This window comes from Rhincodon typus, chromosome 31 (genome assembly GCF_021869965.1).
Source record: "Rhincodon typus isolate 14 chromosome 31, sRhiTyp1.1, whole genome shotgun sequence".
Lineage (NCBI taxonomy): Eukaryota > Metazoa > Chordata > Chondrichthyes > Orectolobiformes > Rhincodontidae > Rhincodon > Rhincodon typus.
Genome location: NC_063362.1, coordinates 13869354 through 13885917, shown reverse-complemented (window position 1 = coordinate 13885917; position 16564 = coordinate 13869354). Strand labels below are relative to the sequence as shown.

At 43.8% G+C, this 16564-nt stretch overlaps 1 protein-coding gene across 1 annotated transcript in view; it reads left to right on the top strand.

Annotated features, from left to right (window-relative positions):
• LOC109919991 (MORN repeat-containing protein 1) overlaps nt 1–16564 on the top strand; it is a 202374-nt gene that overhangs the window by 164999 nt on the left and 20811 nt on the right. The window contains exon 12 of the mRNA XM_048615161.1: nt 300–361. Within this exon, the coding sequence (XP_048471118.1) occupies nt 300–361 (62 nt within the window). The remainder of the gene's footprint in view (nt 1–299; nt 362–16564) is intronic.

The window sequence follows — 16564 nt, the reverse complement described above, 5'->3', positions numbered from 1 at the left end:
ATGTTAGTAGATGGGTTATTACAAGGCTCTGAATTATCCTTGTAGCCACAATATTTATGTGACCACTTCAGTTAAGTTTCTGATCAATTTTAATTCCCCAGGATGTTAAAAGTGGAGGATTCAGTGATAATGAAGCTTTTGAACTTCGGGGAAGATGTTTAGATTCTCTCTTGTTGGACATGATCATTGCCTGACATTTGTGTGACTTGGCAGTTAGTAGCCAAAGCCACAGATTTTAAACAAGCGGTCTATTGTACTTTGTGTGATATAAATTATTGTGTCCTAACTTTTCATTGCAGAAAACAAGCAAGAGGTTGAGCAGCAGAACAACAGCCTCACGGGAGAGAGTATCTGAGAGCAGGTGGGTGTGAGTTACACCTTAGCCAGTGCAAATGTCTCTGTGTAGCACTTAACTCAGTGCTCCATGGCGGGGGAGAAGCAGCAAGCAGTTGTTAACTAATTTTCTACAGTAATGAGAGGCTCGTCTGAGAAGCAAGAACTGTCAGGTTGTTGCAGTAACAATATTTCAATGGGCTGCACTTTCACAGACTGGCACAGAAACACTTGGAGACCTTTATGTAGAGTGGCATAAATACACCCAAATTGTAAAAAATAATTACACATCTCAGTGTGGTGAACAGAAATATCTAAAAGTCACAACAAATACTCAAATATATGAGGTTTGTCAGCTGTTTGATGGACAAACAATGGTTTCATGTGTTAATGTTTAAACAGAGGCTACTATTTAGACTGTCTTTTAGCACCACATTAATGCCACATTGAAGTGGCATAGATGACAGCTGCAACATAGCACTCTTCCCCCAGTTTTGCCAAGCTCTGCTGGGACCCTGTTTGATTCCTACTGGCATCCTACTGGTTTCCTTCTGGGATCCCAGCCTCTGTCTTCAAATGCTGACAGACCAGTTTTATGTGCAATGAGAAAAAATAAATGACAAATGCAGAAAACTAGGGTTCACCTTCAGAGAGAGAATGGCTGACACTACAAATTGTCCTCCCACCTCTGAGTCAAACCCAGCTCACTGAGATGGAACTGAAGTCACCTAATTTGCTGCTGGCTGCTGGCTGCAGGTGTCCAAAAGTAATTGCTTTCACACTGTATGGCTGGTTTTACAAAATCATGCTCCCAGTGGGGAACATTGCACACCCTGAGCACGTAGTCAGAAATTGCCAGCAGGCAAGGCTCATTGCCAGGATTATGCACTCATAAAATGACCCTTACATTAGTGCAACTGACAGAACTGGTCTCCTTTATTAGATGGTATCCTGGAGCCGTAAACCTGCAGGTCTGTGACTCAACCGTCAGAATAAGGGCAACATTTTTGCAAAAATCTAAAAGCCTGCTCCAGTCCTGCACATTTGCCATATATCTACTCCTTGCCCTGCCTTCAGCTGCCCAGGCCCTAAGATCTGGAAATCCATCTCTAAACTTCCCACTTCTCTACCTCTTCTTCCTTTAAGACAGTCCATAAAACTGACCTCATGGTCACCCCTGTCCTAATAACTTGGTGTCAAATTATGCTGATTATGCTCCTTGGGACATGTAATGGAGTTAAAGGTGCAAAGTATTTGTTGTTGTGAGACTCCATGTGAAATCCAGCCTACCAATGGAGAATATAAAGGTGAGAAAGTGATACACCATGCTGCTCACAAATATGAAGAACTGAGAGTGAGTCATATCCAGTGGTTTGGAGATACAAAAACACAAACCTTTTAATGATTGCCTGCAAAAACAGAGCATGTTGATAAAAACACAATGACATGTTAATAAAAACACAACAACTCTGATAATGCTTAAAGTGTAAATTGAATATGTAAACTTAACTATCTTCTCCACAATTTCTGACTGTGAGTTTCCCGCATTTTCAGTTTTTGTTTCATGTTTTCAGCATATGTAGAAAATTGCTTTTAATCAGAAATAGAATCATAGAATCCCTACAGCGTGGAAGCAGGCCATTTGGTCTATCGAGTCCACACCAACTGTCTGAAGAGCATCCCACCCAGACCCACGCCACCCCCCCCACCCCATTCCCTGTAACCCTGCAACTCCCATGGTTAATCCACCTAGCCTATACATCTCTGGACACTATGGGAAATTTAGCATGGCCAATCCACTAAACCTGGACATCTTTGGACTATGGGAGGAAGTTAGAGCACCCAGAGGAAACTCACGCAGACATGGTGTGAATGTGGAAACTCCAAACAGACAGTCGCCCACGGGTGTAACATTCACACCACGCAAGTGTCAAGCAATTACTATCTCCGACAAGAGAGAATCTAACCATCATCCCATGACATTCAATGGCATTACCACTACTGAATCCCCCACTATCAACTGAAATTGAGCTGAACTAGCCAAATAAATGCTGTGGCTCTCTCAGAGGCTGCAGTAAGTTAACCACCTCCAGACTCCCCAACGTCTGTTGCCTACCTACAAGGCACAAGTCAAGAATGTAATGAAATACTCCCCATTTGATACTGCTTGAGTCCAATTCCAAAAACACTCAAGAGCTTGACATCATCCAGGACAAAACAGACCACTTGATTGGCACCACAGGCAGACACATTCACTCTCTCCACTACTGACATGCAGTTGCAGTAGCATGTCCTATCTGCAAGATACACCGCGGAAATTCACCAAGGCTCTTCAGAGAGTACCTTACAAACCAATGATCACTCTCATCTAGAAAGTCGAGAGCAGTAGATATTTGAGAAACATCACCACCTGCAAGTTCCCCTCCAAGTCACTCACCATCCTGAATTGGAAATATATTGCCATTCCTTTAGTGTCACTTGGTCAAAATTCTGGAACTCCCTCCCTAACAGCATTATGGGTCTACCTAAACCAAATGGACAGCAGCAGTTCAAGAAGGCAACTCACCACCACCTACTCAAGGGCAACTAAGGATGGGCAATAAATGCTGGCACAGTCAACGATGTCCACATTTTATGCATTAACTTTTGAAAAAATAGAACCTTTCAGTGGCAATAACAGGATACAGAATGTTTTTGCAGTAATATGCACATACATGAACGCACCAACACGCATGTAGCTACACACAGTAGCTGATGTCACAATTCCACATACACTTGGTACTCTTTAAAATTATATCCATTTAGCTATTTTTCATGACTGGGCCAGCTTCAAATCAACCAACCGAATCAGGGCTCGTCACAGTAAACGTCTTCCAAAAATAAAGGAAGGAAATGTGCAAATAAATGCACAGTAAATAAAATACAACAGCAGTGCATGTTAAATAACTTAAACGGTTCACAGGTTTTAATCTGCAGTCTGGAAACTAGCTAGGGATATGCTTGCTGCTCTGATTTCCCTGCCCACACAGTCGAGTCGTAAAAGTATTCTGCAGTGTATCTGTCGCAGTCAATTCAAGCTGGAAAATGTGTTGTGGCAACAATGCACTTAACACTTCAAGTAGTAGTGTTGTCTAGCAGACTGGTCACAGCAGGTAAACTCTGTGACATCACCTTGTCTAGCAGCAGAGAGAATGAGCACAGCTCTGGGACAGGAATGTATTAAATGATATAAATGGGACCCTAGAACCCAAAGGGAGCATAAAGCAAACAGTGAATCCTGGGCAGTTTTATTACAGGTACATAAACAGAGCTGATGAATTTCACTGCTTATAGCAACTAAGTAAATAATCTGTACTCTATAAAATCCAGCAGTGCTGGTTGTATATTTTCTCCTCATGGGGATTTAAGGTCCTGTGTTTTCTGTTTTATTTCTGGTGTAAAATTGTAATGCCGTAACAGTAAAAACATCACAGTCACTAATTAGTGTGACAAATTGAAACTATTGGTCATCACTTTGCAAGGTCACACAGTACATTTTTTTTCTCCTACCTCATTTCTGGCCAGGGATAAAAAATACTCACATTCACTCACCTGTGCTGCCCTATTCCCAAGCACCTGATAACAATCTGCGCTGAGATACAGAGGAGTTGTTCGTCAGCAGATCACATCCATCTAAATGATGAGTGAATGATGTGACATCATATAAGACCCATCACTTGGCTCACCCCAAGGACAGTTGCTGTTTGAAATTTTAGTATTGAGTGAAAGTCAGACACTTCTGCAGAGGTAGATGGGGCATTACAGAGATAATCAATACCATCCACCTGATAAAACAGGTGTCATATGCGCACACTCAACTCCAATCTACAGCAACATCGACTCACCCTCTCTCAAAGCTGTGCCGAACCCCAGTTTCACTTCAGCCTTCATCTCATCCGTTGCCACAACAAAAGACTTTTTCTCTTTCTTTCAGGCAGCAAGAAGTAACTTATGGACTCCAACACCTGTCCTATGCAGCCCTCCCCTTTCCGCCCTCGGACCCTATCCCCTCCCATCACTCAGAACCAATCCCTTACCATCCCTTAGCACCCACCCCTTCCCAGCCCTCAGGTGCCATCCCTTTCTGTCCCTCAACCCCAGCTCTTGTCATGTTTTCACAATACCTCCTGACCTTGCCCTCTCTGAGGCTGAATGTACTGTCCTCAGCAAAGGACTCAGCTTCATACCCTTGCACCCCCCACTTTAATGAATTTCAGATTTGTCATGATGTTGAACTGTTTTTCCGCTGCTTCCATCTATGCACTCAGTTCTTCAGGCAGGATATTCCCCCTCCCCATTCCACTGATCCCTTCACCCGCCTCCAGTACTCACTCTACCCTTGGAACCTTTCCTCTGGCCTCTTACGTGTCCTCAATCTCTTCATTGAAAACTGCCAGGATGACATTGGCCATCTCAATTTCTCTGCTTCTCTCACCCACTCTAACCTGTCCCTTTCTGAAATTGTTGCACTTAGCTCTCTCAGGTCCAACCCTAACTTTGTTATCAAACCTGCCAGCAAACGTGGTACCATTGTAGCCTGGCACACTGATCTTTATCTTGCGGAGACTCAACATCAACTCTCGGACACTTTCTCCTACCTCCCCCGGACCATGACCTCACATCCAAACATCAAGCCATTGTTGCCAGGAGTGTAACCTACCTCATTATTTCCGGAGATCTACCCCTGCTGCCTCCAACCTTACAGTCTCCCAACCCCGGACAGCCCTCTTCTACCTCCTTCCCAAAATCCACAAACTGAACTGCCCTAGAAGGCCCATTGTATCAGTTCCTGCCCCACTGAGCTCATTTCCTCCTACCTTGAGCCCGTCCTCTCTCCGCTTGTCCAGATCCTGCCCACCTACATCTGCCATTCCCCTCTGATGCCCCCCACCATATTGACAATGTGCAGTTCCCTGGCCCTAACTGCCTCCTGTTCACCATGGATGTCTAATCCCTGTATACCTCCATTACCTACTAGGTTCTCAGCTTCTTCCTCAACCAGAGGCCTCAGCAATCCCCATCTACCACCATTCTCCTCTGCTCGGCTGAACTTGTTCTCTCACTGAACAATTTCTCCTTTAATTCATCTCATTTCTGGCAAGTCAAGGGAATATCTATGGGCACCCACATGGGTCCCTGTTATACCTGCCTCTTTATGGGGTACGTGGAACAATCCTTGTTCCAGTCTGACACTGGCCCCCTCCCAAAACTCTTTTTTGCGGTACATCAATGATTGTTTCGGTGCCACTTAATGCTCCTGCCTGAATCTTGAAAAATTTGTTCATTTTGCCTCCAATTTACACCCCTCTACAACTTTCACATCATCCATTCCCAATACTTCCCATCCTTTCCGTGATCTCACCATCTCTATTTCAGGGAATAAACTGTCTGCTGCCATCCACTACAAAGCCACTCACTACCAACTACCTTCACTACAACTCTTCCCACCCCATGTCCTGCAAGGATTTCATCCTATTCTTCTAGTTCCTTTGCATACGTTGTATCTGTTTGGATAATGCCACCTTCCAAAACAGCACTGCTGACATGGCTTAGTTCTTCCATAACCATGGTTTCCCGCCCAGTGTAGTTGACAGGGCCCTCAATTGCATCCAACCTACCTGTGCTTCCTCCCTTGCCTCTTCCCATCACTTACAACAATGTGAACTCCCTTGTTCTTACTTTTCATCCCACCAGCCTCCGCATTCATAAGGCTTTGGAGCATAAATTGGGCCATTCGGCTCATCAAGTCTGCTCTGCCTTTCAATCACTGCTGATAAGTTTCTCAACTCCATTCTCCCACTTTATTTCTGTAACCCTTGCATCCCTTGACAATCAGGAACCTATCTATCTCTGTCTTAAATATTCTCAGTGACCTATCTCCACAGCCTGGCATGACAATGAATTCCATAGATTCATCACTTTCTCGTTGAAGAAGTTTCTCCGTACTCCGTTTTCAAAGGTCTTCCCTTTACTCTAAGGCTGTGCCCTTGGGTCCTAATCTCACCTGCCAATGGAAACATCTTCCCAACGTCCACACTGTCCAGGCCGTTCAGTATTTTGTAAGTCTCAATTAGATCCCCCCTTATCCTTCTGAACTCCATCAAGTATAGATTCAGAGTCCTCAAACGTTCCACATATGTTAAGCCTTTCAGTCCTGGGATCGTTCATGTGAACCTCTTCTAGATCCGTTCCAGGGCCAGTACATCCTTCCTGAGGTATTGGGCCCAAAATTCCTCACATATTCTAGATGTGATCTGACCAGGTCCTTATAAAGCCGCAGAAATACATTCCTGCTTTTATATGCTAATCCTCTCAAAATAAATGCCAGCATCGTATTTGCCTCCTTAACTACTGACTCAAACTGAAAGTTAACCTTAAGAGAATCCTGGACTAGGACTCCCTAATCCCTTAGCACTTCAGATTTCTTAATTTTCTCCCCATTTAGAAAATATGCTTCTAAGCTTCCTACCAAAGTACATGACCTCACACTTTCCACATTGTATTCCGTCTGCCACTTCTTTGCCCACTCCCCTAACCTGTCTAAATCCCCCGCAGCCTCGCTGCCTCCTTAGTACTACCTGTCCCTCTACCTATCTGTCAGTGCTGGGACCACAATTTTTCACTTTGTACATTAATGATCTAGATGAAGGAACTGTGGGCATTCTGGCTAAGTTTGCAGACAATACAAAGATAGGTGGAGGGACAGGTAGTATTGAGGAGGCGAGGAGGCTGCAGAAGGATTTGGACAGGTTAGGAGAGTGGGCAAAGAAGTGGCAGATGAAGTACAATGTGGGAAAGTGTGAGGTCGTGCACTTTGGTAAGAAGAATAAAAGCATGGACTATTTTCTAAATGGGGAGAAAATTCAGAAGTCTGAAGTGCAAAGAGACTTGAGAGTTCTAGTCCAGGATTCTCTCAAGGTAAACTTGCAGGTTGAGTCAGTAGTCAGGAAGGCAAATGCAATGTTGGCATTTATTTTGAGAGGACTTGAATATAAAAGCAGGGATGTACTACTGAGGCTTTATAAGGCTCTGCTCAGGCCACATTTGGAGCATTGTGTGCAGTTTTGGGCCCCATATCTCAGGACGTACTGGCCCTGGAGCAGGTTCAGAGGAAGTTCACGGGAATGTTCCCAGGAATGGAAAGCTTAACGTATGAGGAACATTTGAGGACTCTGGGACTATACTCATTGGAATTTAGATGGATGAGGGGGGATCTAATTGAAACTTTCAGAATACTGAATGGCCTGGACAAAGTGAATGTTGGGAAGATGTTTCCATTGGTAGGAGAGTCTAGGACCCGAGGGCACAGCCTTACAGTAAAGGGAAGACCTTTTAGAACAGAGATAAGGAGAAAGTTCTTCAGCCAGAGAGTGGTGAATCTATGGAATTCACTGCCACAGAGGCTGTGGAGGCCAAGTCTTTGAGTACATTTAAGACTGAGATAGATAGGTTTTGATTATCAAGGGGATCAAGGGTTACGGAGAGAAAGCAGGAGAATGGGGTTGAGAAACTTATCAGCCATGATTGAATGGCGGAGCAGACTCGGTGGGCCGAATGGCCTAATTCCTGCTCCTATGTCGTACGGTCTTATGGTCTTATCTTTGTATCATCTGCAAACTTAGCCAGAATGCCCTCAGTTCCTTTATCTCGATCATTAATGCATAAAGTGAAAAGTTATGGTCCCAATACTGACCCTTGTGGAACACCATTAGTCACCAGCTGCCATCCTGAGAAAGACCTTTTTAACCCCACTCTGCTTTCTGCCAGACAACCAATCTTCTATACTAGTACCTTGCCTCTAACACCATGGGCCTTTATCTAACTCAGCAGCCTCCTGTGCGGCACCTTGTCAAAGGCCTTCTGGAAGTCCAGGTCGATAAGATCCGTTGGCTCTCCTTGGTTTAATCTGCTCATTACCTTCTCAAAGAATTCTAACAGATTTGTCAGGCATGACCTCCCCTTGATGAAACCATACCGACTTTGTTCTATTTTACCATGCAGTTCCAAGTATTCAGAAATCTCATCCTTCACAATGAACTCCAAAATCTTACCAATGACCAAGGTCAGGTTAATCAGCCTGTAATTTCCTGTCTTTTGCCTTAATTACTTCTTAATCAGGGAGGTTACATTAGTGATTTTCCAGTCCTCTGGGACCCTCCCTGACTCCAGTGATTCCTGAAAGATCACTTTGATGCCTCCACTATTTCTTTAGCTTTCTCCTTCAGAACTCTGAGGTGTAGTCCATCTGGTCCTGGTGATTTATCCACCTTCAGCTCTTTCAGTTTTTCTAGCACCTTTTCCTTGGTGATAGCCACTATACTCATCTCTGCCCCCTGACTCTCTTGAATTTTTGGGGTATTACTCGTCTTCCACTTCCTCAGCCATTTCTTTGTTCCCCATTACTACTTCTCCAGAATCATTTTCCAGTGGCCCAATGTCCACTTTTGCCTCTCTTTCGCCCTTTATATATCTAAAGAAACACTTGCAATCTTCTTTTCTGTTACTGGCTAGCTTACCTTCATATGGAATCTTCTCCCTTGTTATTTTTTTCTTCATTGTCCTCTGTTGGTCTTTCTAAGCTTCCCAATCCTCTGGCTTCCCACTTCCCTTCGCTGCATTATATGCTTTCTCTTTTGCTTTTATACTGTCCTTGATTTCCCTTGTCAGCCATGGTTGCCTCATCTTCCCTTTAGTATGCTTCTTTTTCCTAGGGATGAATTTTTGCTGTGTCTCCTGAATTACTCCCAGAAACTCCTGCCATTGCTGTTCCACTGCCTTTCCTGCTAATCTCCTCTCCCAGCCAATTCTGGTCAGCTCCTCCCTCATGCCTCTGTAGTTGCCTTTATTCAACTGTAATACTGTTACATCTGATTCCACCTTCTCCATCTCAAATTGCAGAGTAAATTCTATAATTTTATGGTCACTGCCTCTGAAAGGTTTCTTCACCTTAAACTCCCTTGTCAAGTCTGCCTCATTGCACAACACTAATTCCAGAACTGCCTGTACCCTAGTGGGCTCCACCACAAGCTGCTCCAAAAAGCCATCTCGTAGACATTCCACAAATTCCTTTTCTTGCGATCTGTTACCAACCTGATTTTCCCAGTCCACCTGCATACTGAAATTCCCCATGATCACTGTAACCTTGTATTTCTTACACACCCTTTCTATCTCCTGGTGTATCTTGTGCCCCAAATCCTGACTACTGTTTGGAGACCTGTACGTAACCCATTATGGGTTCTTTTTTAACCTTTGTGGTTCCTCAACTCCACCCACACAGATTCTACATTATCTGACCTTACTTTGTTTCTTGCTATTGATTTAATTTCATTTCTTACTAATAAGGCAACCCCACCCACTCTGCCCACCTGCCTGTCTTTTCAATAGGATGTATACCCTTGAATATTTAGCTCCCAATCCTGATCTGCTTGCAGCCACGTCTCCATGATGCCCACAATATCATACCAGCCAATTTCGATCTGTGCCACAGGCTCATTTACCTTATTTCATATTCTGTGTGCATTCAGATACAACACCTGCAGTCCTGCATTGACCGTCCCTCTTCTCATTGTCATTCATTTATCCAGTGTGCTTGAAGTTTGATTCCTCACCTTTTCCAAATATTCTGTCCTATTTTGTGTACTGGAGACGTTAATAATCTCTCCTGAGTTCTCCTTTCTTTTCATTTTTTTTGTACTTTTCCATGCAGTTGAATCCACCCCCATCGATGTTAACCTGCTGCTTTGTTTCCCATTGGCCATTATACTTCTTGGAATTTTACCCTTCCCTTCCCACCCCCACTTTCTAGTCTAAAGTATTGTTGACCACCCTATTTACCCTTTTCACTAAAACATTGGTCCCAGCTCAGTTCAGGTGGAGACTGTCCCAACGGTACAGATCCCACCTGTTGCAAACAGATGCCAGTGCCCCATGAAAAGGAACCCTGCTTTCCTGCACCATTCTTTTAGCCTCATGTTTACTTCCCTCATTCTCACGTCCTGATGCCAATTTGCACATGGCTTGGGCAGTAATACGGAGATTATAACCCTTGAGGACCTGTTCTTTAATTTATTTCCTGTTCCTGATAATCCCTAAACACTTCTTCTTTCCTGGTCTTGCCTATGTCATTTGTCACAACGTGGACCACAACAACTGGATCCTCCCCCTCCCTCTCCAATATCCTTTCAAGCCAGTCAGAGATGTCCCTCACCCTGGCAGCAGGCAGGCAACATACCATTATGGACTCTCTATCCTGCCTACAAAGGATGCTATCTATTCCCCTAATTATAGAATCCCCTACAACTACCACTTGTCTTTTTGCTTCCCCCCTCTTTAATGGCCTGCTGTGCCACGGTGCCATTGGCAACTGGCTCATCCTCCCTACAGCACTGTTCCTCATCCTTACAGGGAGCAGGTACCTCGTACCTATTGGACAAGGTCAAGAGCTGAGGCTCCTCTATTCCTGAATGCAGGATCCCTCTACCTGCCTCACTTGTAGTCACACCCTGCTGTCCCTGGCCACTGAATGGATTTGTGGTCTACCAGCTGTGACTGCCTCCTGAAACAGAGTGTCCAGGTAACTCTCCCCCTCCTGGATGTGCCACAGCGTCTGAAGCCCAGACTCCAGCTTATCAATTCTGAGCCAAAGGTCCTCCAGCACTTGCTGCAGATGTGGTCACTGCAGTTCGCAATGGGATCAGCCAGCTCCCGTATTATACAGCTACAGCACATCACCTGCCCGGCTATCTCTACTTAATTAATTCATTTATTAGTTAATTAATCCCTGGTTAGTTAATTATTTATTAATTTGTTTTGCAGTTTTTTTTTTCAAATTTAGGACTGATTTTCTACCAGCCAATCAGGTCACAACTGTCCTGTGATGTCACTTTTTTCCGGTTTGAATTCAGTTACTCCGCTCCCTGGAAACAAGGATCATTCTCCACCATTTCAGACAATTCCAGCGGAATACCACCACCAAACACATCTTCCCCTCATTTCTTCTGTCTGCATTTCGCAGAGATCGTTCCCTCCAGGACATCCTAGCCCATTCCTCAACCACCAACATCGCCCCCTTCTCAGGGCATGTAACCGCAGTAGGTGCACCACCTGCCCATTCACCTCCCCCCTGCTCACCATCCAAGGGCCTAAGCAGTCTTTCCAGGTAAAGCAGCATTACACCTGAACCTCCTCCAGACTTGTTGTGTTGTACTTGCTGCACCCAATGTGGCCTACCGCACATTGGAGAAACCAAACACAGACAGGGTGACTGCTTTGCAGAACGCCTCTGGTCCGTGCTCAAGCGTGACCCTGACCTTCCCGTAGCTGGTCATTTTAACACAGCGTCCTGCTTGCATGCCCACATGCCTGTCCTCGGCATGTTGCAATGCTCCAGCTGATCACAGTGCAAATTGGGGAGCAACATCTCATCTTCAAACTAGGCACTTTACAACCATCTGGGTTCAATTTTGAGTTCAGTACCTTCAAAATATGAATCCATTCCTTCCCCTTCTTTTAGCTTTGCTTGTTACATTCTCTGTCACAATGCCCTCTCTCCCCTCAGCACCCCCACTCCAGTGGGACTGTCTGTTCTTTCCAGTCTGGCAGTTAGACACACCATTGTTCTGGCATTCTCACATCTGATCACTTAATCTGAACTTTCAACAACCTTTCTCCTCCAGCACTCCAAACACCATTCCCCCAACCCCCACTATTGCATAAAAGCTGCCCCCTCCACACTTCACTTCAGCTCTGATGAAGGAGATTTAGACTTGAAACGTTAGCTTGCTTTCTCTCCATGGATGCAGCCTGACCTGCTGTGATCTCCAGTATTTTTTGTTTTCAATGCAAATGTTCAGCCTCTGTTAGTCAACAGGGGAGTAAAGATAAATGTAATAATTCCCCAAGATCCTACAGAAGTGTAGGCCCACACATTTCATAGGTCATACCATCTACCTCAGAAAATTTTAAAAATCATTCTCAGGATATGAATGTTGAACACAAAGACAGCATTTATTGTTCTTCTCTAGTTTCCCTTAACAAGGTGGTAGTGAGCTGCATTCTGGAAATACTGCAGTCTGAGGATGGAGCTATTCCTGTTATGTAGGATTTCCAGGACACTGACTCTGTGGTGAGGCAAGAGGAGCTGATATATGTCCAAATCAGGAGTCTATGTGACTTGGAGATGATAGTATCTGCTGACTTTGTCCTCCTAGGTGATGGAGGTTGTGAATTTGGGAGATGCTGTCAAATATACGCTGTAGATAGCACACTCCAGCCACAGTGTGCTGTTGGTGATAGGAGTAAATGAGGTGACAAAGGACTGCAAATACATTCAGAATATTTGATGTGTAAAATTGAACCACAACACAGCATGTATAAGCCTATTTTAGCGTCTATTCTCAGGTCAACATTTAGTTTCAAAGAAGACTTTTGATCTTCCTTTAGCAACTTTAGAAGAAACCACAGGCATGCTATGAGAGATGTGCACGTCCAAATGGTTCTCCAATGAGCTACAAGGGAGTACCTCAAGAGGAAAACTGGAAATGCACAGGAGGGCGGCACACAAACAGGATTTTGGCATAGTTTAGCTGCAATCTGGAGTAATTGTAACAGGGTGGATGCATCTCCAAACAGTTAACAGAAGAATGGAATTCCATCACACTAGAGAGTCATGTGTGTTTGGGGAATACACTAAAGAGATCAGGCTAAAAAAATTCATTAAAAATGCACAGACAAAGATAATCTAAATGGTCCACTGAATTTTTAAAGGCTCCCCTCTATCCATGCCCCATTAATACATTTACTTCAGGCATCACCAGTCTGTGAAGAACAACTGATTGGGCTTGTTGAATTGTGCAATTGTGGATTCACCCACTTGCACCCTGCTAATTTCATACTTTTGTTTCATCCTTCACACACAAATTTGTGCTCCCCTAAATTCCAACAGTCATCACTTACATGCAGCATTGTACTCAGACAGAAGGTTGAGTAGAGATCCCACTTCAGTCCCATAACCCAGGCTGATGAAACCATAACCAAAGACCTATCTGCCCTCTCATTTTCACATAAAGACTCTATGGCCCTAGTGTGAAGAAGAGTGGGAGAGTTCTCAATGATTGAGCCAATCTATATTCCCAAAACAATACCACTTTAACAGATTATCTGATCATTCTGACTTCTATTGTTCATGGAAGCTTGCTGTATGCAAATTGGTTGTTGCACATCCTACATTACAACAGTGACCACACTTCAAAAACACTGAATCAGCTGTAAAGCACAGTGGAATACTATGTAAAGTGCTATAAAAATGGAAATTATTTTAATTTACAAAACTGATCAGTTTCTTTTTCTCAGTTTTCTTCCCTTATCTCCTAAGGGCACATAATTCTGCCTACTGAAAGTTTCATAGGAAATGGACACCCCCAGTAGCCTTACTCTTCACTGCTGACCATGTGTAAGCTCAGGCAGTTAATGACAGCTATGCAACTGACAAGGATACTGCACCTGAGTGAGACTGTGTTCTTGCACACACACAAACACGCACATACACACTCATAGTCACAGTCACAAAGTCACACAGCACACATATATTCCTCTCCATGCAGGATAACTGGTTAGCAATGAAGAACACCTATAATTTCCCTTCCTCCACCCAGGGCCATTTTCAATACTAAATAACTTTCTGAAATCAGAACACCTAACTCAGTGTAAACAGGGAATGGTGTTTGAGATCCTTTCACAGGGTAGTCAGACCCAGTTTCTCACTGGGATAACAAGGTGTAGAGCTGGATGAACACAGCTCTACACCTTGTTATCTCAGATTCTCCAGCATCTGCAGTTCCTACTATCTCTGAACCAGTTTCTCACTGGGCTGTGCATACATCAACTGAGTCTAAACTGATTAAAATCTTAGCAATTACTTGCATTTTTAATTCAATTAGCAAAAATAACCCATGTCCCTTATGATGGTGGTTCATTTGCTTTGGGCAAATGAAACACATTTACAAACTGCCAAGGACACAAAGTACTGAACAAGCTAATTATTCAATAGTCAAAAGATCTAATGGTCATGCCACTCACAACAGACTTCAAAAAGATATCAACCAGAATCTTTGTTTTCTGAGGTGTTTCTGAAATGTTCCAATATGCAGCTAACCCTTTGGCTGTGCCTGCCTCACCAGATTAAGATATAAAATACAGATAGCAGGCAAATCTTCAAGCAATTTTATCAACTCAAAAACGTTTTGTTAACCTTCTTTTCCAAGTTTCTTCTCTTCTTCTGAAGATGCCTGATAACCATTGCTCCCTCTTTACCAGTTTATTTCACATTGGGACATGACTTTACTTGTTTCAGTCTCATTCCTAAAATGTGTTATGGGTCAGTGTGTCAGTCACTGCTGCTGTGGTGCCAGTGACTGTCTGTCAGGATGTTTTTCTGCTTACAGAGAATTATAAGCACAGGCCATTTGGATCAACTGATCCATTTATGATCCAGTCAAGCCTATGTGCTACCTCGTCCCCTTTTGGGATAGTTACACTTTTGCCAGCCACTCACCAGTACTTCATCCAAGTGGCTATCTACTCTACTATCATTTTCTTCTTTTCCTTTACCATATGTGAGCTTAAGCAGTGAGCATCAGCTGGATATATAACTGCAGGAATTATCATCACTGAGACCAGTCTTAGTCTTGTTCAACATGCATCTGTGCAATTTTATAGCATGCTTTATTGGATAGCATTAAAGAACAGAAAGGGTTAATGCCTTATCCTCACCTTAGGTTTTGCCCATTTGCAGTGTCACAGTAGATCATTCTTACAGATAGAAAACATTTTATATTTTGCAGTTTGCATTGTTGAGCATTCATCTATTGCTCCCATGTCCTACTCTTCGTCCCAATGGATCATTAGAAGGAAGATGGCTGGGGTTGCTGGAAACCAGTCATCTCAGGACATCACAGTGAGGGTCCCGGAGGACTGTGTCTTACCTCAGTCATTTCCTTCAGCAGTGATCAGTCCTCCATCGTAAAGTCAGAATTGGGTATGTTAACTGTAGATGGTACAACGTTTAACTGCATTCACATTTGCTCAAATATTGAAATAGAATCTGAAGAAGACTCAGGCTCAGGCTTACAAGTGGCAAGCAGCACTTATGCCACACAGTGTAGGGAGTCTGGTTTGCAATCAGTAATTTGCTGATTTTTAGGTGGTTTGAATCACGCCCAGATCCCTGGTTCTGACACTGGACTTAATTTAGGAATGTGAAGTGAAGAAGGCAGTAGACAGGTGTTTCAGGGCAAAGAATCTCTCCATTTATTAAACGCAAACCTGAGTATATCTCAAGAATTAAAAAAAGGCAAAAGTAATAAACAGGCAAATAAAACAAAGTTGAATAAAACACAAGAGTTAAAAAGGCAAATTCAAAACAGTGAAACTGACACTATCAGTTATTAACTTAATACAGGCTGATTACTATTAGAAACTAAACAGTAGTTTCAAAGTAAGAACTGAAGATGCTGGAGTCAGAGATAACACAGTGTGGAGCTGGAGGAACTCAGCAGATCAGGCAGACATCCTGACCTTGGGGTTCCCTGCACTGTCACCAGCCCACCTTCCCCTCCCTGCTAGCTAGGTTGGATACTTTGGGTTGAGGAAATAAGCTCACCACTGGGGATAAACACAATTGTTGAAATACAGCTGGCCGTTCCCACTTGCTGTAGCTAGTGCTTGGCTGAAGACTTCGTACAGTGTAGGCCTTCAGCCTGGTTTGAGAACTTGGGTTGTCTTACTTTGTGGTGGTTTATGACCGGTTTTCACCTCAGGATGTGTCTGAGGCCTAGTCATTCGTGTCGGTGGTTTTTGGAGTTTGTCGGTTGTCAGATCTGATGGTCGTGGTCAGTTGCCATTGGATCCTCTGGTACGGGACTGCCCTGTGTCAGTAGCTTTCAGGGAGGTAGCTGTGCAGATAGTTCTCAGGGAGAGTAGCTGTCTGGGATCCCTCTTCTGTTCGTAGCTGCAGGGATGGCTCTCTCTCTCCCAGGTCAGGGAGTTATACAGACTTGCAAATCTGTGTTATCCATTGTGTTTCTGTTGTCCCCTTTGTGGTGAATTGGCTTCCTCATAGTTTAGAGTAGGTGTAAATGTGTTTTGATTAAGTGGAATGTCCAGTATTTCTGCGAATGAATATTAACTGAAGTTG